The 26,901-nt window shown below is 34.8% G+C and overlaps 4 protein-coding genes across 5 annotated transcripts; 2 read left to right on the top strand and 2 right to left on the bottom strand.

The window, feature by feature from the left end:
- Positions 1-743: 743 nt before the first annotated feature.
- On the bottom strand, positions 744-5,620 carry LOC21388164 (probable 1-deoxy-D-xylulose-5-phosphate synthase, chloroplastic). Of its 2 annotated transcripts, XM_010104513.2 has the most exons (10): positions 5,087-5,620; positions 4,557-4,676; positions 4,297-4,461; positions 4,050-4,200; positions 3,645-3,913; positions 2,578-2,860; positions 1,933-2,225; positions 1,577-1,855; positions 1,088-1,372; positions 744-957 (listed from the first exon to the last, which is right to left on the bottom strand). In XM_010104513.2, the coding sequence occupies exons 1-10, from the start codon at positions 5,243-5,245 to the stop codon at positions 808-810; spliced, it is 2,154 nt and encodes a 717-aa protein (XP_010102815.1). In that variant the 5' UTR covers positions 5,246-5,620; the 3' UTR covers positions 744-807. The 2 variants fall into 2 exon arrangements, with proteins under 2 accessions (XP_010102815.1, XP_024025493.1); XM_024169725.1 differs by lacking the exon at positions 5,087-5,620 and having other exon boundaries at positions 4,297-4,475; positions 4,557-4,633.
- A 5,302-nt stretch (positions 5,621-10,922) lies between these two features.
- Positions 10,923-12,165, top strand: LOC21388163 (EG45-like domain containing protein). Its single transcript, XM_010104512.2, has 3 exons — positions 10,923-11,067; positions 11,304-11,604; positions 12,147-12,165. Exons 1-3 carry the CDS (start codon positions 10,953-10,955, stop codon positions 12,151-12,153), a joined length of 423 nt encoding a protein of 140 aa, XP_010102814.2. The 5' UTR covers positions 10,923-10,952; the 3' UTR covers positions 12,154-12,165.
- Positions 12,166-16,394: 4,229 nt separating this feature from the next.
- On the top strand, positions 16,395-18,754 carry LOC21388162 (probable histone H2A variant 3). The gene is made up of 2 exons (XM_010104511.2): positions 16,395-16,616; positions 18,310-18,754. The coding sequence occupies exons 1-2, from the start codon at positions 16,497-16,499 to the stop codon at positions 18,604-18,606; spliced, it is 417 nt and encodes a 138-aa protein (XP_010102813.1). The 5' UTR covers positions 16,395-16,496; the 3' UTR covers positions 18,607-18,754.
- Positions 18,755-20,349: 1,595 nt separating this feature from the next.
- LOC21388161 (3-ketoacyl-CoA synthase 11) lies at positions 20,350-22,510 on the bottom strand. The gene is made up of 2 exons (XM_010104510.2): positions 22,469-22,510; positions 20,350-22,217 (listed from the first exon to the last, which is right to left on the bottom strand). Exon 2 carries the CDS (start codon positions 22,013-22,015, stop codon positions 20,468-20,470), a length of 1,548 nt encoding a protein of 515 aa, XP_010102812.1. The 5' UTR covers positions 22,016-22,217; positions 22,469-22,510; the 3' UTR covers positions 20,350-20,467.
- Between the last annotated feature and the right edge of the window lie 4,391 nt (positions 22,511-26,901).

Genomic DNA, 26,901 nt, shown 5'->3' with positions numbered 1-26,901 from the left:
AAGTTACGTATTAAAATTTTCTTAAGTCCAATGACAATGACATTCCGAGTGGAGCCCGGGGTTGAATTTAACACCTTTTTTTTTTTTTTTGTTTTTTTTTGTTTTTTTGTGTGTGTGTGTGGAAATCTAACAGTAGATGTTGCCATCTCCGCAAACTGGACCCATCTGACGGTGCCTTGAATCTGGTATGGTCTCACTTGCTGTACTTTTCTTGTTGGTCATACGATGATGATGAGAACGGTGTTCAATCATTTGAACTGAACTGGGGTATGCCAACAAATTGTTTAATTTGCCAACAAATTGTTTAATTTGTCTACAAATTGTTTAATTTGTCTACAAATTGTTTAATTAAGACTGCAAGTTCGGTACTGGTTCTAAACCAGACGGCAAATAGTACGTTGATGTCAACTTGATGGAGTTTGGTCAAGCAACAATGCATTGCGAGTGTAGAGAACAAGTTAAAAAGGTAGATAGGTAAGAATTCCAATAGGAGAATAACTTGCCATAAATACATTAGGTCCAACCAACCTAACAAGTGAAGCGGGAGAAAACTAGACTTGCAAATGCAATAAACAAGGTATTTCTCACTATGGAATGAGTAAATATTATACAATCAATGAGTGCAATACTTCAAATATTTTGCTGTCTATACAAATAGATTGGAATAAACAAATCACAGGAAACAATGGGTAAAGACTGGTTGGACTAAAGCTGCGTGGACTTCATTTTTTTTTTTTTTTTTGACCAGGTGTGGACTTCAATTAGGCACACCAAAACTTAACCATGGGAAAAGTTAGTACTACAAATCTAGCACATCAAGAGGAGTGCTTCACGAGTGCGGCCGAGCAAACTCAAGGCGGTTGCAGCTATGTGATGTCCAGTCAAACCGGCAACCGCTAGCTGTTCAGTGGGCGACGCATGTTCAATATAGTTGTCTGGTAGAACAATTGGTCTCCACTGAAAGGTTGATCAAGTGAAGTGACAGACATAATTAACTTATTTACCAACCATCATAAAGTCTTTTTGCACGATGAAAATGCACTTAAGAAAGAACTTGTTTACAATATGGACGGCTGAAAAATATTACCTTAATTCTTCCATCAAGTTGGCCATCAAGTGCAATGAATTGTGCCACGTGAGATCCAAGACCTCCAATAGAGCCTTCCTCGACTGTTATTAGAAACGTGTGGTTTTCACAAAGCTGCCTGAGAAGCTTGATGTCCAAGGGCTTGCAGAACCTTGCGTCAGCAACTGTTACCTCAATGCCAAGCTTAGCAAGAAGGGATTGAGCCTTAAGGCAGTTCTGTACCATCGAGCCATACCCGAGCAAAGCAACATCTTTGCCCTCTACTAGAATCTTCCCTTTTCCAATCTGTTATAAGAACGAACTAATCAAACTAGAGGATAATAAAGGAAAAGCTTCTATATTCTACCACTGTTAGGAAGGAAGAATAGAAGCCAGCAAAGTAAAGAGTATGAAGACGTTTGCAAAATTTAACACCTAGTGCTATTCGATAAAACGAGACATGTTTTAACAAACATCATGGCAAAAAATTACAGGGTGCCTAGGAAGTACCTCAATGGGAGATCCACTGCATAAACAGTAGTCCATCCCAACAATTGTGCCCCTAGGATACCGAAAGCAAATTGGACAATCGTCAACAGAGGCCGCAGTGGCCACCATGTTGGCAAGCTCAACCTCATCGGAGGGTGCCATGACGACCATATTTGGTAAGCATGACATGAAAGTTATATCAAAAGCCCCACACTGCGTTGGACCATCAGACCCCACCAATCCCGCACTTGTTATGACAAAGCGCACTGGAATCTTTTGGCGATCTACATCATGGACCACCTACACAGACCACAAGGATTAAAACTCCACAAAAATAATGTGGCACAAAGGAAGGAGAGAGAGAGAGAGAGAGAGACCTGATCAAAAGCTCTCTGTAGAAATGCAGAAGGAATTATGCAAAATGGCTTCAGTCCTCCACATGACAAGCCAGCTGAAAATGTTACTGCATGCTGCTCAGCCATGCCCACATCAAAAAACTTATCAGGAAATCTATCCTGGAATAGTTGAAGGGATGGTTCCATATGCATTCCTGCGTGAACAGTCACAATATCTTTGTCCTTCTCTGCCTCCATCACTAAAGCCTCCGCAAAGCAATCACTATACGTACGGGAGCGAATTTCAGTCGCAAACGAATTAGAATTGCCCAATCCTGCAACAAATAAGAAGATAACAGTTAGCAAATTAACTGTATCATGGTCTCTATCAAAGAAATACTCAGCCCAAGGACCGTGTAGTAGATGTAACAAACATCATGGTGACCTCTCAAGCTAATACAGATCAAATTCACAGTGTGTTTCCTTGCGGATGGCTGCTTTCAAACTTTGTTCACAACTCATGATTAAATTAAAAAGAAAAAAAAAAGAGTACATGAAACAAACAAATAGAATAAATGTAGCTCTTTCATGCTCTAAAGTATATCAATTTGTATACTTGAATGAATAGTTTTTGACAGTCCTCAAGATCTAGAACGCAGCAACAAAAATTGTGGAAACAAGCATTACCTTCCTGTTGTTTGTTCACTATTTCACTACTTCCATTGTTTTCCGCCTCATGATTTTCCTCTGTAATTACATGAATCAACACAGGACCCATCGAATCCAGAGATGCCACTTCTTGTAGAACACAAATCAGGTCTTCAATGTTATGTCCGTTGACAGGACCAATGTAATACAATCCAAGTTCTTCAAAAAGAGTTGATCCTAGTGGACCCATCAGACCGCGTGCATACTCGTCTACTTTCGCTGCCCACTCATGCATTCCCCTACCAAATCTTTTGGTGACACCCTGAAGACGAGTAGAAAAAGAAAAGGAATCACTTAATAATCACAAACATATTAAGGGGACATAAACTCGGTACTCGCAGAAGGCACTGGTCATGATAATGACGACAGCAGAACTTCGGAAAGATGATGAATTAGAGAGTCTAGGGTATTGAATTAGAGAATTAGTATTTCAACCCCTTCCACATAACTCATTTCCGTCACTAAACTTAACAGTCAAAGACGAAGTTATCATTCTACTACTGCAAGAAAACATCAAGTGCAACTCTTGGACTTTTTAAACCTGAGGTGTCACTATTGGAAAATGAGTAAGCTTTTTTTATCCTTTTGGAAATCATATATCCCCAAAGGAGACATCATTCTTTGTCAGGCATATCTTGCCAACGGCCTTGAAACTGCTTGAATTAGAGAGTTAATATTTCAACCCCTTCCACATCACTCATTTCCGTTACTAAACTTAACAGTCAAAAGATGAAGTTTACATTCTACTACTGTAAGAAAACCTCAAGTGGAACTCTTGGGCATTTTAAACCTCAGGTGTCACTATTGGAAAATGAGTACACTTTTTTTATCCTTCTGGAAATCATATATCCCCGAAGGAGACATCATTCTTTGTCAGGCATATCTTGCCAATGGCCTTGAAACTGCTTAAAAGGCCCAGTTAATCCAAAAATCTAGTTATCTAAACATACCTACCAAACCTATTGACTTCATAAGAAACAAATTGAAATCTTCCATCCCTTCTCTGTGATATGGTATACTCCAGAACTTTGCTTAACTACACATACCTTGGCAACTTCTCTGAACTTCCGGAAGGATTTACTTGATTGGAGCTTACTTAGAGTACTAGATAGGGCAGTTATAGATGTTTTAGGGCCCTCATCACTTTTTGGATGTAATGAGTGGCGGTTATCATTTAAAATAACAATCATGTTTGAGTCCAAATAACCAGCATTACTCATTGCCTCGTAGACCTGACCAGCCATAGTTGTCCCATTGCTAATAATTGCAACTATACGGTCCCGCTTTCCTATAAGGTCCCGCGCAACTGCCATTCCTGAGATGATATCATTCATTCAGCTTTTGTTCAACTTTTATTCTTGTTACTCAATTCAAAAAAAAAAGAACGTAATAATCAGATCAAGTTTAAAAGAAACAAATGACAAGAAGCAAACAGGAAAGTGATACTATACCAAGCCCGGCAGAAATACTGTTGCACCCATGCCCTGCGCCAAATGCATCATATTCACTCTCGAAACGAGAAGTGAAACCAGAAAGACCGTCCTTTTGTCGCACTGTGTGGATGAGGGGCCGCCTTCCTGTGAGAAGTTTATGTGCATATGTCTACAAAGAAAAAGGAAGCAAATGAATCTCTAAGTATAAAAAACATAAACTCTATGACTAATGAGGTGACATAGAAAGGCAATGTTGTGATCATACTTGCTCCCCAACATCCCACAATATCTTGTCCGCGGGAGCATGGAAAACATGGTGTATTGCAATTGTCAGCTCGACAACTGCCAAACTAGCCTTGAAGGGTTTCCCCCTTTTGGACTTGAAATAAGACAACTCGGAACGAATTTCATTCGCCAATTGTTCCAGTTCCTGCATAGACCAACCTGTAGTGAGTCCAGAAGATGTGAGCTTTTAAGAGTAAAGCATGCCAAAACAGATGTTTTCAAAGGCCTCAAATGACTAACTTTGGAAGACAAATTCTTCAAGATGATAGGACTTTCAACCAAATCAAGAATGGGTGTTGAGACTTTCTCAGAGAAGAAATCATCAGCATCAGGTGCAGAACATATTCTACTTATTAGTCCCTGCATCGAGAAGAAAACAGTTACTGGTTTAACTGTATAGTAAAGGGACAAATAATGCTAATTTTGACTTGTTAAACTACAATAACAAGATGTCTTTCATGCTCTATATCCAAACCATAATTTTTTCTAACCAAAAAAAAAAAAAACCCCCATAATTTTGATATTTATCGGATAAGACTGGGAAACTTTTAAAACATCAAAAAGGTGAATGTATGAAACAAAAACTTGAAACCTTTTTTCCAAATGTAATTTTATTCCCAAAAATTTGCGTGTACTATTGGATTGTAATAATAAGAAAAAATAAGAAAAAAATTTGAGTGGCAAGTAAATTTAAAGCTAACAAAATTCAGAGTAGATAAAATCCTATCCCCAGAGCAAAAAAAAAAAAAAAAAAAAAGATAAAATCATACCTTGGATGTAGTGATGGAAGCAGAGTTACTTCTTGGAATTTCCAGATGAAGAGGAAAACTGGAAACCGAAAATTCAATATATTGGGGTAAAGCCCCGGATTTCCCATGAGAAGAATAGGCCAAAGTGCCAAATGGGTACCCAACAGAAGCAGTACCCATCAGAGAAAAAGAAGGGTTTTTTTTATATTCTTTTATATATTTTTCCAGAAATGGCCGAACCAAAAACTGGATCAGTTTCAATCGAATTTCACAGTTTTAGAACTCGCTTGCCGAAAATAATTGTTTTTAAGGAAACCGATTGTTTGTTAACGTTGAACAAATCTAGAAATTGTGAGGGTCAAATTCAACAAACTTATGTTGTTGAACAGAGAGGAGAGAAAAGAAGTGGCTTGAAAGCTGCGATGTGTAAATAATGAATAGAAATGAGAAGAATTCGGTAGAAGACAAAACGGAAGCACAAAACGAAGAGCCTTTGCACTTGTTTGAGTCGCAGACAAAGACGGAGAGAATCCAATCCCAAAACTATTACCAAAATCCTTTGGTAAATGTTTTGGTAGGTTACGTGTAATTTTTAATTTTACTTAGATAGGAATCAAAAATTATTTATTTTACATAATTTTTAAGCTAATGTAATATAACTAAAGATTCAGAAATTGACTTTAGGGATAGAGAAGTTATAGAGGAGAAAGTTCTATTTTTTTTCTGTTAAACTTAAAAAGTTTTTATATAACATATTTTTTTCTCTTATTTCGTGAATTTATAGAGTTTTGACAACTCATTTCTCTAATTTTTAATTTTTAATTTAACAAATTGTCTTTTCAACTTATAAAATAATTGCCTAATTTAACCAATTTAGCTCTCATTTTTGTTTTTGTCAGATTTAAGGGATTAAAAATTATAGAATTGAGAGATTTGTGTTTTGAATTGGATGTTGAAGATTTTAGTAGAACGTATTTTGTCATTACTAATTTGATACAATCATTATCATAATGTGGCTAATGGTAATTGTTTTGTAAGTTGGGGTGCAACTTACCAAAATTAATGGTTTATTGAGCAATTTATCAAAACCTTACAAATTCATGGGCAAATACGCAACATACGCAATAATAAAAAATAAAATTTATTTGATTTTTTATGTACCATGTGTTTTATGTTTAATAGAAAGTATACAATCAATTTCTAATCCCATCAAAAGTATATCTTTTTACAATTTTGGCTTGTGAAATGACCAAATTATTCTTAAAGAAAGTTTGTATATTGTTGATGTATGAGTTGACTCAACACTCACGTGCTGAGAAGTACAGTGCTCAAACTCCTATCTCGATCTTAGTCTGGTCGGTGCTCTGCCACAAACAGTGTCTTGCACAGGAGTAAGACATGAAGCCTCGAAGTAAGGTGACACCAGTGTGGTGCATGCCAAACACACTCCGACGCTTAAGTCAGCCGAGCTAATTAAGAGCAATAAATGTTGTGACAGTACTAGGTGGAAGAATTGTCCTTACCTCAATAAATGATCATGGGGTCTTTATATTTCCCTCGGTGGATTCAGGTTTTGTCCATGACCCACCGGGGGCCCACAAGTACATGTGTACAGCTCCGTATGACGTAGTGACAAGTGTCACACACCGATGTGAGCGTATAGCATTCACTCAACGGTTGGAATCCATTGTTGTATAGGTTGTTTATTATGGTGTGGGGTCCCCGAACAACCATGCTCGGCGACAAGCCTGTAGGCATTGTGCTCGGTCCACTATCATAGTAATAAGAGCGTTGAACATCAGATCTAGTGCCGAAGAGGAGCTCAGCTATATAGCCTTGTTCGGCTGTACTACTCAGACAGTGCTCGGCACGTGTTCGGAAAGAACTGCCGAGCTTCCTCCCAACACATATAATGCCTATCTCTGTTTCTAGACAATTACACAATCACCTTTTTAAGATAATTTGGTCATTTCACAAGTCAAAATTAAGTTTTGAAAGAATTCGGTAGAAGACAAAACGGAAGCACAAAACGAAGAGCCTTTGCACTTGTTTGAGTCGCAGACAAAGACGGAGAGAATCCAATCCCAAAACTATTACCAAAATCCTTTGGTAAATGTTTTGGTAGGTTACGTGTAATTTTTAATTTTACTTAGATAGGAATCAAAAATTATTTATTTTACATAATTTTTAAGCTAATGTAATATAACTAAAGATTCAGAAATTGACTTTAGGGATAGAGAAGTTATAGAGGAGAAAGTTCTATTTTTTTTCTGTTAAACTTAAAAAGTTTTTATATAACATATTTTTTTCTCTTATTTCGTGAATTTATAGAGTTTTGACAACTCATTTCTCTAATTTTTAATTTTTAATTTAACAAATTGTCTTTTCAACTTATAAAATAATTGCCTAATTTAACCAATTTAGCTCTCATTTTTGTTTTTGTCAGATTTAAGGGATTAAAAATTATAGAATTGAGAGATTTGTGTTTTGAATTGGATGTTGAAGATTTTAGTAGAACGTATTTTGTCATTACTAATTTGATACAATCATTATCATAATGTGGCTAATGGTAATTGTTTTGTAAGTTGGGGTGCAACTTACCAAAATTAATGGTTTATTGAGCAATTTATCAAAACCTTACAAATTCATGGGCAAATACGCAACATACGCAATAATAAAAAATAAAATTTATTTGATTTTTTATGTACCATGTGTTTTATGTTTAATAGAAAGTATACAATCAATTTCTAATCCCATCAAAAGTATATCTTTTTACAATTTTGGCTTGTGAAATGACCAAATTATTCTTAAAGAAAGTTTGTATATTGTTGATGTATGAGTTGACTCAACACTCACGTGCTGAGAAGTACAGTGCTCAAACTCCTATCTCGATCTTAGTCTGGTCGGTGCTCTGCCACAAACAGTGTCTTGCACAGGAGTAAGACATGAAGCCTCGAAGTAAGGTGACACCAGTGTGGTGCATGCCAAACACACTCCGACGCTTAAGTCAGCCGAGCTAATTAAGAGCAATAAATGTTGTGACAGTACTAGGTGGAAGAATTGTCCTTACCTCAATAAATGATCATGGGGTCTTTATATTTCCCTTGGTGGATCCAGGTTTTGTCCATGACCCACCGGGAGCCCACAAGTACACGTGTACAGCTCCGTATGACGTAGTGACAAGTGTCACACACCGATGTGAGCGTATAGCATTCACTCAACGGTTGGAATCCATTGTTGTATAGGTTGTTTATTATGGTGTGGGGTCCCCGAACAACCATGCTCGGCGACAAGCCTGTAGGCATTGTGCTCGGTCCACTATCATAGTAATAAGAGCGTTGAACATCAGATCTAGTGCCGAAGAGGAGCTCAGCTATATAGCCTTGTTCGGCTGTACTACTCAGACAGTGCTCGGCACGTGTTCGGAAAGAACTGCCGAGCTTCCTCCCAACACATATAATGCCTATCTCTGTTTCTAGACAATTACACAATCACCTTTTTAAGATAATTTGGTCATTTCACAAGTCAAAATTAAGTTTTGATTTATAAAAAATATAGATTTATGTATTAATTTTAATTTAAAAGTATGCTTTTGATAAGATTAAAAATTGATAGTATACTTTTAAAATAAACATAAAATGCATTGTATGAAAAGATAAATAACCCAATAATTTATTAATCCCTTTGGTCTTTCATTTTTCTTAAAAAAAAAAAAAATTTGAGTTTAGAGCGATTACGACCGGATCTCTAGCTTGCAAAGAAACATTTTCCGCCACAATCAATAATAATCACATTCGTTCTTGCCTTGTTGGCAACTATAATGCTTTTTTTTTTTTTTGTTGGTAAATTATAATACCTCTGTTGTATTTTATATATCAACCATTTGGTTATGAAAATTGTTTGTCTTCATTGTAATCTTCCTTTTCTTTTTCTTTTTCTTTTTTTGAGTAATGCCCACGTTTTATTAAATTAAACCAATACCTTTTTTTATCGAATAGCAAAAAAAAAAATTAAAAAATTAAAAAATTAAAAAATTAACCAATCCCGATTGAGTGCTAACGTTTTATATAGACGTGTGTGCATGTAATTCATGTATCAAAAATTGAAGATTCGCAATTTTGAAAAAAAAAATTAATAATAATAAAGAAGAATAAAAGAAGTGTAAAGAGATTATTATTTAACGATAGGAACTTGTCTTCTTTCGTTTATTTTGTTTATCTTCGTTTTTAATGTTAATCCACCTAGATTATTCTTTTACTCAATTGATTGTGCAACTCCGAAATTTATGTAAATAGTCAACACTATTCCTTGGAAGGAATGTTCTTTTGACTACCTTCAGCCTTTTAGAGTAGCGTATCAGATTCTAAATTTGTTGCTTGTTTATTTTGTTAATTTTTTTCCTTTTTAACATAAAACTCTACACCAATTTGGGGGGAGTCGCCTCTTAATATATATATCGATAAAATTTGTTTTTTGTTTTCAGTATTTTCTATATTGTTTTATGATATTGATCAACTCGCTCCGGCAAAATCCCTCCCTGTTGAGCACTGACTCGCTCTAAACGTGATCAGGTACAAATTAGACTTCCTTCTTTTGATTGATTATTGTCTTGCTTTTGTGTGTTATAATTTAATTATGTAAAATTCATAAAATATGATTAAGAAAGTTTCCCAAACAAATAATTAATTATCTCGAATTCTCGTCATATTTTACTGTGCAGTTGGCTAAGGCTTATTGTGTTTAGTTCTATTATGATCATCATTTTCTTGCTGGCTCTGTAAGGTGAGAAGAAGGACAACAAAATATGTTTTTTTTATTCAATCCTTTCTTTTTGAAGATTTTTTTCCTTGGTTTACCAGAAAAAAATCTAGGGGGGTACCCCTTAAACAAGGGTAGAATTCTATACAGATTTATGCATTTTTATCTCCGCTTCTTCATCTATATATTAACTTAAGAAGGATAGAATTTTCTATAAGAAAATATAAAATTGAAGAGGTAAGTTAAGTGCACATGTTTTTATTTGTTCTATTTCTTGGAAGAAAAACATAGAAAAACCTATTGTTGGAGGCATTGGGCCAAAATCTCTTGTGCCGGCCCAATTAACCCACTAGTTGACTTCCCACGTGCGAGGTGAGGAGCACGTGGGAGACGGCCGGAAGCGGCATGTTTGTTAGTTATTAGATTAATTACGTACTATGACACAAATATTATAGGCTATTCGAGATATAATATTGTTCTCTAGATTGATCGTTTGTAAAAAGTCTATTACCAAAATGGCAAAATCTTGTAGCCAAATTTTGATATTCACTAGACATCCTCTCGTATCTCCATGTTCGTTCTTTTCGATATATACTAATTGCAAGTGCCTTTTTTTTTTTTTTAAAATCTTTCTGTAGATACATATGAACATATGCGTGTGTAGAGATATATCAATATGTACATATAATTTTTAGGGAAGAAATTTAAACTTTAAATCTTTATATTGGAGGCAACCTAAAATTAAACGTAGATATCGGACGTTATATGACAGAAGAGTACGTTTTTATAGAATCATAAATTTTCAAGTCTAATAAAAATTGCTGAACCATTTTCAGTTACACTTTATATATACTTGTTGCTAATTAATTTTTATTTTGTTTGAATTTGTTGCTAATTAATAAGGTCGCTATAATATCAATATTAAAGCAGTTAATATCGTGTTACCGTTGATTTTAACATCTTGATTGGTTCTCTCAATCGCGTAATTTAAGCAATATAAAAAGAAAACCCAAATATTACTAGAGCTATATATAGGTATACAACAATAGTATATATATATATACATTCCGCCTCTTCTCTACGACAACTTATTATTTTCTTGCACCTAGCTAGCTAAGGATATCTGGATATGGCTATTTCTCGGTTTTCCTCCGTATGTCTCGTTCTCCTCCTATCTGCGGAATTCCTCTCTCTTTCTAAGGGCAATGTCGGCAATGCGGCCCATTATACAACCCCATATTTACGTAAGTAGTCTATATATGTATATATGTATATATACACGCACAATGACATCAAAACAAACAAAAGAAATGTTGCAAATATCATCATGTCTTTATATTCATACAGCTTCTATACATGAATTAGGAATTTAAAGTAACATATATAATTAATTTTCGTTCCAAAAATTTGTCTTCAATTCGGATAAATATATGATGTACAATATATATGTGATATATCATACGTATGTATATATGTACAGCGACTGCCTGTTACGGATCAGATGTGTCGCAGTTCCCGTCGAGCAACATGTTCGGATCGGCGGGTGAGGGGGTATGGGACAACGGTGCATCATGTGGAAGGCAGTACTTGGTGAGGTGCATAAGCGCCGCCGTCCCAAAAACCTGCATTCCAGGCAAGATCATTCAGATCAGGATCGTCGATCGCGCTCTCACCTCCGTTTCCCGTCCCTCCAACCCCGGCGCCACCATTGTCCTTTCCACCGCTGCCTTCGCCGCCATCGCTAATCCTTCCGCTGCATCCGTTAACATTGAATTTCAGGAGTAAGTTTGCGTAGTACCCCCACACCATACGTTATTAATAACATTATACACTAATGCAACGGTGGATTCGGAACTTTTTATCAATGGAGGCATTGTCGTTGAAAGATTAAACAATTTGGGGACTTTAAGTACAGAAATAAAAAAAAAATATATTTTTTATAGAGTGGGGGCACGATTAAATTTTTTAAAAACTTTAAGATCCATTAGAAATCCTGTTTTTAAGATTTTCAATATCTGAATGGCGCTCATATCCCTAGTATTTTCATATTTTGTGAGGTTGGACACATGGGCCAAACAATTTTATTTTGAAGTCTCACGTGTGTCTACTGTCTACCGTTGAATTACATAAGATCAGCAGACTAATTCTAGCTGAATGATAAGTTTCATCAATTGCAGTTTTTCATTTAAAAAAAAAACGGAAATCCATGCTTCTATTGCTTTGAATTATCCACTTATTTATGTCTATTCGGTGTTTTTTTTTTTTGGCAAGAAACTCGGCTTCTCTGGGCACTAAACAGATTGAAAACTTATTACATGTGCAGGGTTTGAAGTAATGAAGGACCAAAATTAAATTCATTAATGTGCTTTATCCATATGTATACCTCGATGCGTGGGAAAGCCCGATATATCTACTTATCTAGAACTTGGAGGTTGAAAAGTCAGGTTGTTCGGTTGATCAGTATCCAGCCATTTACCAATTACTATTAACATTCTCTTGTACTTTCTTCTCCTTGTCATGTAGTAGTTGAGTATTCTAATCCTTCTAGATTATATACATATTATATATATATATATATATATGGGAATTGTAGTGTATTCTAATCCTTCTAGATTATATACATATTATATATATATATATATATGGGAATTGTAGCAACACAAAATGAATAAAATGAGTTCCTCCAAATGTTACTACTAATTCATTACGAGATTGCAATTTACTTGTTGTATTTCTGATAAAACTAATAAATGGACAAGAACCAAAAACAAACAATGCGTTTGGATTGTGAATGGTATTCCAACGCTGGCTAGCTAGCATGCAATGAAAAAAGCTATTAAGTTCTCAATATTGAGTTGTAGTCAAATTATACCTAATTATGCCATAATCTGCGCCATTGCCAACGAATGTTTGGAGGGTCCACTTTGATCAATTTATATTGTCCAATTTTGATTGTCTAAAGCGGTATCTTACTAATTACAACATGCCGCATTAGTTAAAAAAATAAAAATAAAAAACTAATATGCTTTTTAATTTACTTTTTCATGTTTTAATACACTTGAATTCATGATTCGTTGGACACTAATTAATTAGTACATAAAACTAAAACAGACAAAAGATCATATTAAACAAAAGAGAGCTTTAGATTATGACAGAAAATTCCTTGTCCGTTAATTAATCAGATTCGTTTATGACCTTTTCCTGCAGGCCCAACCTTATTAATCCTATCATAAGAAAATGGTCGTAATGTTAGAGAATTTGAGTGTAGAGGATGAAATTAATGTAGAAACTAAAAGAGTTTGAGGTGTATACAAATATTTTATTTTAAGGTTTTATTTACGCTCACTTCTCAAAGTTTACTAATGAATTTCTAATGCAAATTACCCTTAAGATACAACAAACCCTTTAACACAATATCTAGTAATAATATTGTGTTCCGGAACATGAATAAAGTATGTAAATTTTTTGAAGAATTAATAAAGACAAAGGTGTTATTTTATGAATGAACACATCATTTTCAAACATCACAACCATTCATATAAATGTACATTTTCATTGTAAAGGTATCTCTTCATTGATCCATCTATTACTATAGTTATATCTATTGTTAATGAGTGTTTAAATATATGTGAAAATATATCATCAATAGATGAAATGGTTCAAAACGTTTCAGATCTCAAAATCACATGAAAATACTGATTTCTATAGTATTGGCTCTGCAGCGGATTTTTTTTCCCGCTGCAGCGCATTATAAGACAGAGAAACATCCCTATTCACTTAGCAAAGAATCATGTTTATCATGGACAAAGTATATACAGGTTTAATATCACTTTATAAGATCAATTTTGGAGGACGGAGTTTAGTACTTGAGAAGATTCAGAAAAGTCGGAATCTAGCTGATATGCTGATAAAAACTGTTCCGACAGAGAAATTGAGGTTCTGCGCAACTTTAGTTGGACTCCTCTCTTGAGGATGAGGAGTGGGAACCGTTGCAGGGAGGAGCCATTGATGGTAAATTAGTTTCTAAATGGAAGATTGTTAAGTTGCGAAGTCTAATTAATTATCCTGATGATTTATTGTCTTACACAGAGGATTTCGGGGGTTGACTTTGTAAAATTCGGTTGCCTTAATTTTCATTATAAAAATGGTGAGATGTGTTTGGGAGATTATTAGAGAGGTAGAGAGAGAAAAAAAAAAAAAAACACAGAGTTAAGAGGTTTGCCATCTTCTCTTGCAACTTCTTATTGATCATAGTGAAAAAGTACAATAGTTGAAATATGGCGTAATCTCAATTAAGATGAACCTCTATAAATTATGTGTGTCGATTATACTTAATTTTTTATCATGATTTTTATTGCTCTCAATAATTAAATTAGAGTGCCTAATTCTTAACACGCAAAATAAAAGGAAGATACATACATTTACACGAATTTTATCTAGCCACGAAAGAAAATGAGTGAATACTTTTTTATAATATGTTAAAGCACATATTAAGGGACTTTCTCCAGTACTTGCTCTGACCGTCAGATTTGGTCAAAATCACATCAAATTAAAAAAGTATATAGAACATACAGTTTCTTTTATAAATATAACGAACTACTAGTAGTTTTTTTTTTTTTTTGTCCTACTAAAGAAACTCCTACATATTAAATATAAAAGAACTTACGATGGAGCTTAGAACATACACAAAAATTTGCTTCGTACACGGAGTTCTTTGCATACCATGAGGGAACCTAGAAAACCAAAGAACCAATTTACTTGTAAGTTTTATTGCGGGCCATGGATGTTCTTTGACTTGGTCATTGTATTTTACCAGTTTTATTTCCTCCTCTGTCGTTTTCAATCTTTTGCTGTCTATTTACTTTCGATTGAGTTCATCGTCATTTTGTAGTCGTTTTTTCACTTATGGTTGTTTTTTCCTATTTCTCATTGTTTTTCAAGTTTTGTTATTTTTCAATTTGTTTTCGTTTTATGTTTGTCGTGGTGTCTCGTTTTTCAATTGCTATTTTGTTACAACTTACAAGTATGTCGTTTTGCAATACTTCAATTTTATTGTCGTTTTCTCATTCTTTTGTCATTTTATCCTTTTTGCGTCGTTTTTCGAGTTTTGATTTTCCTTTTTAATATCGTTTTTACGATTCAGGTGCTTTTCTTTTTTCATTTTTTTCCTTAGTTCACAGTTCATCGCCTCATTTCCTCTTCTTTCATGCCTTCCTTTGTCGTTCCTTTCTTATATTTGTCATAACATGTTTTTGTCGTTTCCTTCCCTGTTATTTCTTCCTGCTGTTGTTTTCCTGTTTTCTCATTGTTGTCATGGTTTGTCCTTCCTTCCCTGCTATTTCTTCCTGCTGTTGGTTTCTTGTTTTCTCATTGTTGTCATGGTTTGTCCCACCGCCCCTTCTTGTGTCTTTTTTCACTTAGTTGTCGTTTTTTTGTGTGTGTATTTTTCTTGCCTTTGCCTTAATCATCGCATTTATTATTTCTTCCTTTTCTCACTTATTGCATTTATTCTTTCTTCCTTTTCTCACTTATTGTATTTTTAACATTTGATCCATTATTTTTTCGGTCGTTTTTTTTAAGGAAAAGTGAGCTTTTATTACTGAGAAAGCATATCGGCTATAATTAACATAAGAGCCAATAAAATTTGGTAAAGAGTCTACTCAGAGAATTTTTTCCGTCTTTTTAGTTTATCATAGTTTTCATTTTTTGCTCTTCTCATACGCTTGGTTGACGTTTCATTTTGCCGTTATTTTCTTATTTGCTGATTTTTTTCTTATTATTGTTTGGTATATTTTTTCGTCTACTTTTTATGAAGTTTTTTTCCATTTCAATTTTCGGCGTCTGATATTAGTTTTCATTTATCGTTTTGTTGACGTTCTACTTTCCTTGTCGTTCCATCATTTTCTGTTGTTTTGACTTATTGTCATTCAATATACGTTGTTGTGGTTTTTCACGTGTTCTCGCGTGATATGGTCCGTCTTTATTCGCTTTGTTGGCGTTACATTATCACTGTCTCCTCGTTTTTGTTCTGTTTCTTCGCTTTCTCTTCTGTGTTGCCGTTTTCTTGTCGTGATTTGTCGTTCCCTTTTCGTCCTATTCTCATTTGTTGTGTTATATCGTTCCATAGTTTTTGCGTCGTTTACTGTAATTGAGGGTGAGATTTTTAATTAAAAAAAAAAAAAACCTCGAAAATGAACTACGGACCCGTTTAGTTTGCTGATTCGAGTTTTTAATTCGAGTTGAGATGTGATTTTATGTGAGAATTTTTAACTGTAGTAAAAAAGTTAGATGTGATTGTTTGTGAGAGCTTTTTACTGTAGCAAAATTCGAATTCTAAACTCGAATCAGCAAAATAAACGGAACCGACTTTTATCGCGAGTGTCCCGTCTCAAAAACTCAAATCTTAGCCATCCATAATTTCCCACGTGACGACTTTGTGACAGCACAATGCGACCACCAAACTTGACACAAAAAAGAGGCCGTATCTAATCCAAATGGTTTATTTGCAATAATCCGGAATCCAGAAGGGCAGTTTGGTCATCGAGTCCTCAAATAAATAACCCCATCTCTCTTCCCCGATCATTCTCGGCCCTCTGAAATCTCCATCGGAAATCTCCATCTAAACATCCCTTCTCTCTCTCTCTAGCTTTCTCTCTCTAGAATCTCTCAATCAATGTCTGGGAAAGGTGCGAAAGGTTTGATAACGGGCAAAAGCCCAGCCCTCGGCAAGGACAAGGACAAAGACAAGGACAAGAAGAAGCCCGTTTCTCGTTCCTCTCGCGCTGGCCTTCAGGTCTCTCTCCTCCCTGTCCTTTACACTTCTTTTTCATTCTAATTTTTCATAATTTATTTTTAGTTTATTATTTTCTTTTTCTGTTATTGGGTTTCTTCGTTTTTGTGCGTAGCTTCGTTTCTTCAGAATCTGTGTTTCGTTTTTTTTATCTGTGGTTAATTATCGGTTTTTGCGCATGTTTGCTCTCGAATTCTGATTTTTTTTTTTGAAATTTTTCTTTCCGTTGGCTTATCTCTCTCTCTTGTGGAATTCGCTTGTTTGCTTGGAGAACGGCAGGGGAAATTATATTTGGAAAAAAAGAAAAGAAAAAAAAGATGCATGTAATTTTGGGTAATGGGAATACATGATTCAGGGATTTGATTGTCTTTGATTCATTGGATAAAACGTAGTTAGATTTCTTGAAATCTTGGTTGATGGGTGCCTCTTTTTTTTTTCCTTTTTTTTATTTTTTTATTTTATTGAGTGGTTTGAGAGTTTGAGAACGATAATAGTGGTAAGCGTTAGAGTATCGCATTGTAATGAATTTTATGTAATTAGTGAAGTTTGAGTAAATTATTAGCAGGAAAAGAAGTGAAGCTTGAGTAAAACGGTTACGGGATTATTTATCAGTTATCACATAGGATCTATATGTGCTGGAACTGTTATTTGGGTCAATTCTTGATTATATGTCCTTCATCTGTATATATACTGAAACCGATTATGTGACTTCTTGGGCATTTTTCTTGATACAGCCAATTCAGATGTCGTTTGCTTCCTTTTTTTGTTTTTGCTCATAAGGCCATCTCCAATACAAATGCTAATGCCATTTGTATATTTAGCATCAAAAAGTGTGATATGGTATGTTATTTTCATTTTTACTGCAATGCATAATGCTATTTGAAATGCTAAATCTACTTTTTCCCATAATTATTGAGCTTTAAAAGTTGTAAATGTAATCTTTTATTTTTAAAATAATTAAAAAAATGCAAACGTTGCATTGATTACATGAAAAAGTAAACATTTCAACCAATACTAATTAAATGCCAAATTTTACATATGCTATACTTGGTGGGAAATTTTGCCACAAAGTATAACATATGGGAAATTACATGAAAAAGTAAACATTTCAACCAATACTAATTAAATGCCAAATTTTGCATATGCTATACTTGGTGGGAAATTTTGCCACAAAGTATAACATATGGGAAACTTGTCACAACAAATAGCATTGCATTGGAGAGTGTTTTTTACACTCAAATGCTAAATTTGCAATTGACACATCAATTATAGCATTGCATTGGAGATGCTCCAAGCGTAACATTTTGCATTCTTTTTTTGTGGCTCTGGTCTTGTTAAAGAAGCACTCAATAGTAAACAGTATTTGACTGGCTACTAAACTGTATGTTTAGGCTTCTACTAGGCAGTAGGGACAAATAGTTGCATGAACTTGGAGAAATGATAGGATTACGGCTTTGACTTTTAGTTAAATTTCCTCTAGGAAAGATGTAAGTTGGTGTTTTTAAGGTTAGACTGAAAGGAAGCACTGATAGATTGCTTTATATTTTGTGCGGATAGTTTTGGTCTTTTCCTTATATAACGCAATTCTTGAAAATCCCTATGTGAGTGGTTTTTGGTTCCTGAGGTGTTTATCGAAACATCTCATTTCTATCCGTGAATAGTTTTTCTCATCCTTGAACATTTATCTATTGTGTAGTTTCCTGTCGGTAGAATCCACCGTCTTCTGAAGTCAAGGGTCACTGCGAATGGAAGAGTTGGTGCAACAGCTGCTGTATACTCTGCTGCTATATTGGAGTACCTGACTGCAGAAGTTTTGGAGCTGGCTGGTAATGCAAGCAAGGATTTGAAGGTGAAGCGTATCACCCCCAGGCATCTGCAGCTTGCGATTCGTGGTGACGAAGAACTCGACACCCTCATTAAAGGAACAATAGCCGGTGGTGGCGTGATCCCTCACATCCACAAGTCTCTTATCAACAAGTCCTCCAAGGAGTGATATTTTTATGGTTTCTTATATTGTTAACCTTTAGAGAGTGGATTGCTGTGTACATTTTGCTGATATCTTATTGATTGTTGATGATCCTTGTTGGGCTGGCAATAACTTCCGTTTTCCTGCGATCAAAGAGAGTTTCTTTTCTTGCCCATTTCTATTGGTTAGAGAAACTTTGGCTGGATATGATTGCACTGCATTATCAACGGAAATAGCTGTTATACTCTCTGAATATTGGTCATTTGGTCCGTCTTCCCTATTCATGGATTAGGTTTTTCCTTTTTATCAGCCAAACATGTCTGGTAGCACTTGATGACCCAAATACAAATTGGAGAAGGTAAAAATTTCCATGCGGGAAAAGTTAGTAACCGTCGTTATCCAATATTACTTTATTCAGTTTTGGTGTACTTCATCAAAAGTCTTTATCCTCGACAGTAGTTAAACCTTCCCCGTTTTGTTATTGAGGTTGCGGACAGAGTGAGCAAGCTTTGTTGTTAAGTAAAAGATTTGATAACACAAAGGAAGGTCATCGAAAGTCATTATCCTCCTCAAACAGTATTCTTTCTTACCATTGAAGGATGCCCAAATAGCTCAACTTTACTGTTGTTTTATTTTAGTTTGCTAATAATGTCACATGAAGTAGGATATGGAATTGTGTTTTATGCAAAGGCCTCGTGAATTAGAGTTTTTTTTTTTTTTTTTTTTTTTTTTTTTTTTTTTTTTGGAGAAAAAGAAAATGGGATGTTTGATACCAAAAATGCTAAAGGGCATCGAGCAGCTGAGCTCCACACCCTCACATAGGTGGTTGAAATGACTCATGAGATTGAGTGGGACCCACTTCATGTGAGAGGACGGAGCTGGGCTTGCGGATGCCCATTAGTTATGCTTTTTCGTTACTAGCATTGTTACTTACCTTGTATACCTAACTTCTCATTCTCGCATTGTAGAATAACAATTAGGATTTTTTTCTTTAATTGTTTCTGGAATATGTTACTAATGTCACTTTACTCTTCAAGCTTCACAATGTACTATTCAATCTTCATGAACTTTGAGATGTTGGTGAAAATGCCTCTTACATCAAAATTTCATCAATTTTCACCGACGCGATGCTTAATTTATTATATAAAAAATCTAATTTAAAGCATAGATTTAACATCACATGAACAAGAATTAATGTAATTTGATGGAATGGGCATTTTGACAGATGTTTTAGAGTTTGGGAGAACTCAATATTACGTTTTGAAGTTTGAGAGAAACGGCATTACTGACATAATTTAGGTGACATTTTTGAAAATAGACCAAACAATTAGCAAGAGCTGATGTAGTCCTTCGAAAATCGAAAAAAAAAAAAAAAAAAAAAGTAGAAAGATTAAAGAGTAGGAAGACAGGAAATACATCAAATTGAACTGATGAAACCAGCCGTTTATGCTTTATGTTTATGCTCCATGTAAACATATATAATGATCAATTGATTTGCATTCTCTGAACCCAGAAGAAAATGAGATTTACAAGAGCTAATCTCCTTTCTTCAATATATCCCAGGTAAATGCTTTAGAGGCTTAAATTCTTTAAAGAAAGAACAGCATATGACATGCGAACCAGATATGATCGATATACCAGAAAAATAAAGTCAAAAGTCTTCCTTCACTATGACCCCATATGCTAAAACTCCACCCAAAAAAAAAAAAGAGGATTTCCCTAAAAACTACAACGACTGACCCCCCTACAAACTACAACGACTGACTCCAATAGCAGACAAGGAAAAGAAGAGGGACAAACAGAAGAGCACTAGCACACAAGGAGTAAAAGAGCAGTTTAACAGGGCAATTTCAGTCATATTTCCAAACAAATGAGAAACTTCTCTTTCTTAACCTTTAAGTGCTGAAATCTTTGGAACCTCAACTGGGAATAGGTGGATCTCATCCATCCATGGGTTCTTCTCCTCATCCGGGTTGACGGTCCTTAGCGCCTTCCAAACCGCAGTGTTGCATTTAAATCCAGCACCAAATGCAATCTGCCATGTCCTGTCACCCTTCCTTATCCTTCCTTTTGCTTCTGTATAAGCTAATTCATACCATAAAGAACTGCTAGAAGTATTGCCAAACCTGTGAAGTGTCATTCTCGAAGGCTCCATATGCCAATCCGAAAGCTGCAGATTCTTCTCCAATTCATCCAGCACCGCTCTTCCCCCTGCGTGAATACAGAAATGCTCGAAAGCCAGCTTGAAATCCGGGATGTAAGGCTTCAGCTTCATCTTGAACAGCTTTTTCGCAATGAGGGCGGCGAAGAAGAGAAGCTGCTCGGACATTGGCAGCACGAGTGGGCCAAGAGTTGTGATGTTGGTCTTCAAGGCGTCCCCGGCGACTACCATGAGATCTTTAGACAAGGAAACTCCAATCTTCCCTTCACTGTCCTCTCTTTGGAAAACGCAAGAGTAGGACTTGTCATCGGTGCCCTTGTGTGTTCGGATGGTATGGACTAATTGGTACTTGGATCGCCGTTTGTCAAACCACTTGTTGGAGAGCAAAATCGCGGCGCCTCCCATTCTAAACAAGCAATTCGGGACAAGCATTGATCTGTCATTGCCAAAGTACCAATTCAGAGTGATGTTTTCCATGCTGATAACCAAAGCATAGGAATTGGGGTGGACTTGAAGAAGGTGTTTAGCAAGATCAATGGAGATCAAACCGGCACTACAACCCATCGCACCAAGATTATAGCTGAGTACATTTCCTCTAAGCTTGTAATGATTGACAACCATAGAAGACAATGAAGGTGTTGGATTGAATAAGCTACAATTCACAATCAAAATCCCAATTTCTTTCGGTCTCACACCAGTCTTCTCGAATAGCTGATCAAGGGCGCCAAACATCACCATCTCGGCTTCTTTCCTTGCCTCCGCCAAGCATGGATTTGGAGGAACTCTAAGGACGGCTTCGGGGAGGTACGTCGACTCCCCGAGCCCCGACCTCTCGAGAACTTTGCGCTGAAACTCGACGTTTTCCTCGGTGAAAGTGCCTATAGAACGTGAACGATCCATGAAAATCTGCCTCGGGCATTTCCTGGCATCCTCGGGCTTGTAACACGCAAAATCCACGAGGTAAACGGGGCGGGGACGGGTGAGGAAGTAAAGGGTAGACAAGAAGACTGCAAGCATGGAGAAGAGGACTACGGAGATGAAGTTGTCTCTGAGATGGTCAAAAAGGTTTTGGAAATCTTCAAGTGATAATGTGGAGAGTTGAGTGGTAATTGTGATGAGAAGAGGCGTTAGGAATAAGTACATTCCATGAGCTATGAGGTAATGGTATCCAAGCTTTACGTATTTCAACTTCACTGATTGCTTGTAATCAGGAAGAAGATTTCTTGAGGATGAAGATAGAGAGATGTGAGGCTTCTTTGCTTCGGAGTCCGACATTTCCGAGGGAATTTGAGAAGATGGGTTGAGTCAAAAGAGATCAAATTCTCTCAAAAATGACTTTGAATGAAATTGTTTGATAAAGTCGCTTTTGTGGCCCAAAAAATGAGAAAGACAGAGAGAGTAGTTTGTGTCTCGGGAAAATTGATATTTGCCACGAGCGAAGAAACATAAAATGTACACAGAAGAACCTAACACACTCCTGCAAAACGAATGACCACCCGTAATCAGTAAAACTAATACAGTCCAGCAACACAAACTTTCTATGACATTTGTCCATAAAGTACTCACTTTTTCACATTTACTATATTACATCCGAATAAAATTTTGCCTTTTACAAAACAGTAGTAACCACAGAGAGAGAGAGAGAGAGAGAGAGAGAGAATTGAATAAGCATTGCAATAGAGTGCAGACACGGGTGAGTTTGAGAAGTGCCCAGATGAGAAAACTGACCTGTATTGAAAAAATCTGACAAGAACTCGCCTGAACTGTTCCTTTACTATATTACATCCGAATAAAATTTTGCCTTTTACAAAACAGTAGTAACCAGAGAGAGAGAGAGAGAGAGAGGGAGAGAATTGAATAAGCATTGCAATAGAGTGTAGACACGGGTGAGTTTGACAAGTGCCCAGATGAGAAAACTGACCTGTATTGAAAAAATCTGACAAGAACTCGCCTGAACTGTTCCCAACACACTAATGATATATATGATATATAGACATATATATATATATATAGAGAGAGAGAGAGAGAGAGAAAGAGGCAATGTTGAAACAGGTCTGATTCAAGTAACAAGTGGTTTTTGTGGGTGTTGGAAAGAGTTTAAGCAGACATGGATATATTGTTTTGCGAGATATGGTCCACTCCAAATCCAATGATTCTGATGCAGCTACAAGTAAAGGAAAAGGAATTCAAGTAACAAGTGGTTTTTGTGGGTGTTGGAAAGAGTTTAAGCAGACATGGATATATTGTTTTGCGAGATATGGTCCACTCCAAATTCTGATGCAGCTACAAGTAAAGGAAAAGGAAAACGAGGGCGTGTTTAAAATTGATGCTTTTTTTTTATTTTTTTTGAGAAAGAAAAAATAAAAACGTTTTTAAAATGACGTTTGGCATAATAAAAATAAAAAACAGAAGTAAAAATGATTTTTTAATTTAGTATAAAATGAGCGATAGTCATTTTTTATTTTTATTTTTTCTTCTCTCGAACAGAAAGAGAGAGAGATTAATGAATTTTTTTATACTAAAAATAATTTCTTCATAAAACTATCAAACGTATTTTTAAAAATAATTTATATTTAAAATTAAAAATATTTTTATTTTTATTTTTATTTTTATATAAAAAATAAAATTAATTTAGAACGAGTTGCCTTCCATTTCCATTTCCAACATTAACGAGTCAGCGTTCCACGAGAAATACCAAATTGGACCTGCCCTCACTCACATGAAGGGTCTTGCTTTAAGCAGGCCAAAAACAACCAAACTTTGCTCACATGGTAGGCAGTGGGCACCAGCTGACCATCTCCAATTCCATGCAATTTTAGCTCATGTTTCATGCATTTATACACTATTCAAAACTCGTTTAATTATATGATTGCAGGCTTAGTCTAACGGAGTAACGGTATATTTATACTCGGCCTCCTCTAATGTTGAGATCTAAGATTTAAAACACCCCACATTTAATTTAATTTAATTCTTTAAAAAAATAATTATTTGATGTTATTATTTTTAATCTAATGATGCCACCTGATGTAAAAAGTAACTTTTCGCAATCTCGAATTTTGATAATTGTTTATATGCTTAATAATACTCATTTTTTCCATGTTTAAAAAATGAATATTGAATCATTGATACTACTCTCGTTACCCTATTCACCATTGGTCGATAAGACTCGTGAGTTCATGGGGTGTGAAGTCGCGAAGGAATGCGGCATTTCAAAACAAAAACAAAAACAAAAAAAAGGGGATGTTGAGATGTTTGTTAAGAGAATATGTCCTCGTCTTTTTTGTTTTTGTAATTCGACAAACACTTCTAGTAATTCTCTATTAAGGAAAAACAAAAAAAAAAACTTCTAGTAATTGAACTTAATTGTCTATTTAACAAAATAGGTGTTAATCGTGATGGGGTTGCAATCGTGATTAGTTGATTTTGTTTTAATCGTGATGGGGTTGCAATCGTGATTAGTTGACTTTGTTACATTACATCCTCCCAATGTCGTATGAATGAGTATGATTTTAATAGTTACTTCAATATTTATCCATCAATTCGTATCATTGTTTTAGCGTAAGATATTAATCTGATAATTATAATAAATTATATAGTTGACCAAAAAAATTTATGACAATTAATATAACTAGATTCTTATCACGTCATGACATCAGATTTTTATATTTGGTGGTAATCACTGATAGAAATGTAACCATTAAAAACTAGTATATATATATATGTGTGTGTGTGTTTAAAAATGTCTTTTCTGTCTCCCAACACTTCTACGAGAGAGATTCTATATCGCAACCGGTTGAAGGATTAGCATAATTCTCTTATATTAAGTTGTAACAGTTATTATTTTGAGAACTAAAAATAGTTTTTAAGGCTATGACAATAAACGACTGTCATGTGCAGCTTATTATTTTGGGAACTAAAATTCGTTTTTAAGCCTATGGCAATAAACGATTGTCGTGCGCTGTTCGAAATAAATATTCATGCATGACTGGATGTGCCTATAAAAAAAGAACATGACAATGTTTTCAGGACAATATTGTTCATGTTTAAAAAAGATTGTCGGTTACGATATAACGACTGATATTAACAGTAAAAATGACATATGTGCATATATTATTATTCATATTAAAAACAAAAGTTGTTTATTAATGTACGACAATCATTTATTAATGTACAACAATTATTTGTGCATTTCTATATTATTCACATGATGATTGATGACAAGTGTGCATGACAGTCATTCATTGTCATCCATTTAAAAATGACTTCTTATTTCTAAAATCGTAATTGTTACGACTTAATAAAAAAAATTACGATATTCCTTCAGTTATTTAAATGGCACATGAAAAACAAATCCTCCATTTTTAAACTGGGGCACTATCCTTTAAAAAAAGTGTCTCAAAATAAACAATGAGCACAAAAGCATTGACAAAGTTATAGACGTAGCACCTTTTTTTAATTTTCAATTTTTTAGCAATGGACATTATAGAGGTAGTACTTGTATCGGGGATGCTAAATTTTTGGTGATGATTTTGGGCTTGTTATTTGCATTTTTTGAGTAAGATACAGAAGGCTTGTTCATTTACATTCAAACTCAAAAAAAGTTTGAACTCAAATTACAACTTTATTTAAATTTATGTTCTTTTATAAAATTTGAGTTTTAACTTGAATTTGAAGCTAAAATCTGAGTTCAAGTTCCCCTTCAACTCAAGTTCTTAAACTCAAACTGAAGTTAATAAACAATATTTTTTCTCTTCTTAAAAATGCTACAACTTTTTCGTTTTAATTCCGATTGAGATGATTTTTTCTATGGATTCACAACGAAGAGACGAATAAAACATCACCCATATATCTTATTAAAATTTTTCATTACCATTGAGTTTTTATTAAAATACTATCCAAATACAAATTCAAATTTTGACCAACTCAAACACAAATTCAAATATATTCTCAATTCAAATCATAACTCAAAATGTGATCATCCAAACACAAACTCAAATAGAATATCAACTCAAACTATACTCAAATACTCCTTAACTTAAATAAAAATCTAAATTTAAGTCACACTAGCTCAAAAACTACAAATAAACATCGAAAAGTTAAATCCGTCCCAAACTCCTACATGGAAAAGATCATAATGGGTAGGTGCGAAATGAATCGTGGGTTTTTCATTTTTCATTTTTTCAAATTTTTTTGATGCTCTTTTTAAAAAAAAAAAAAATTAGTATTTTCTATTCATCAATCATTAGATTTGTTTCACTTTTTTAATCTGATTTTTGATTAAATTTAATATATATTTAACGGTTGATAAACATGTTCCAAAAAAGAGAAAAATCCATAAAAACTGACTTCTTTTTATGGTTATGAAGCGAATCACACTTTTCTATCGTACTGTATAACATCTAGAACTAGAACTCGTAGATATGATTTTTTGATCTGAAGATACCCTCCATGATTAAAAAGAAAAGAAGAAATTTGTACCAGGACAAGGACAAGTGATTGATGAGTAAAGATGATTACTGTTGGTTTTGTGTACAAATATAAAGTAAATGATACATTTTTTATTAATTGAGCATATAATTTAACAGAACAATTATGACGGGACCCATTGTATTATTTATTTATTTTTCTTTGCTATATACTGAAGGAAGAGGGAGCCCATCAGTTCAAAAGCAAAATGGCCCCAGCAGGATCCCAATGATATGACATGATGACAGTACTTTCGGTACTGTCCAAAAATTCCCGCGTGGTCCACACTTCGACTGCAACACTCAAATAAATCATTTTGAATTGATGTATTCTTGATCAAATAAATAACAAATGGTCATGGATACTGCTAGAATTTTGGACGGGCCGCTCGCGACCGTCTAAAAAGTTTGAGGATTTGTCCGAACTCGAACCCGATCCACCCAAGATTTTTAGACCGTCTGTCCGAGCCTAAATTTCACCTTGAACGGGTCGTGAGTTTGTATTCGGCGGCCCGAGCCTGCCCGAATTTTTAAATTTTTTTTAATATTAAGTTATTTATATATATATTAGTATTACAATTTATATATATTATATTTATATATATATTAAATTTAAAATGAACACACGAATTATATAAAAAAATTATTTCTTTATTAATTTTTAAATTTGTAATTCATGATTGCCTCATTAAAAAC

This window comes from Morus notabilis, unplaced genomic scaffold (assembly GCF_000414095.1).
Source record: "Morus notabilis unplaced genomic scaffold, ASM41409v2 Scaffold1989, whole genome shotgun sequence".
Lineage (NCBI taxonomy): Eukaryota > Viridiplantae > Streptophyta > Magnoliopsida > Rosales > Moraceae > Morus > Morus notabilis.
The sequence above is the reverse complement of the archived record's forward strand: the minus strand, read 5'-3'. Positions and strand labels throughout refer to the sequence as shown.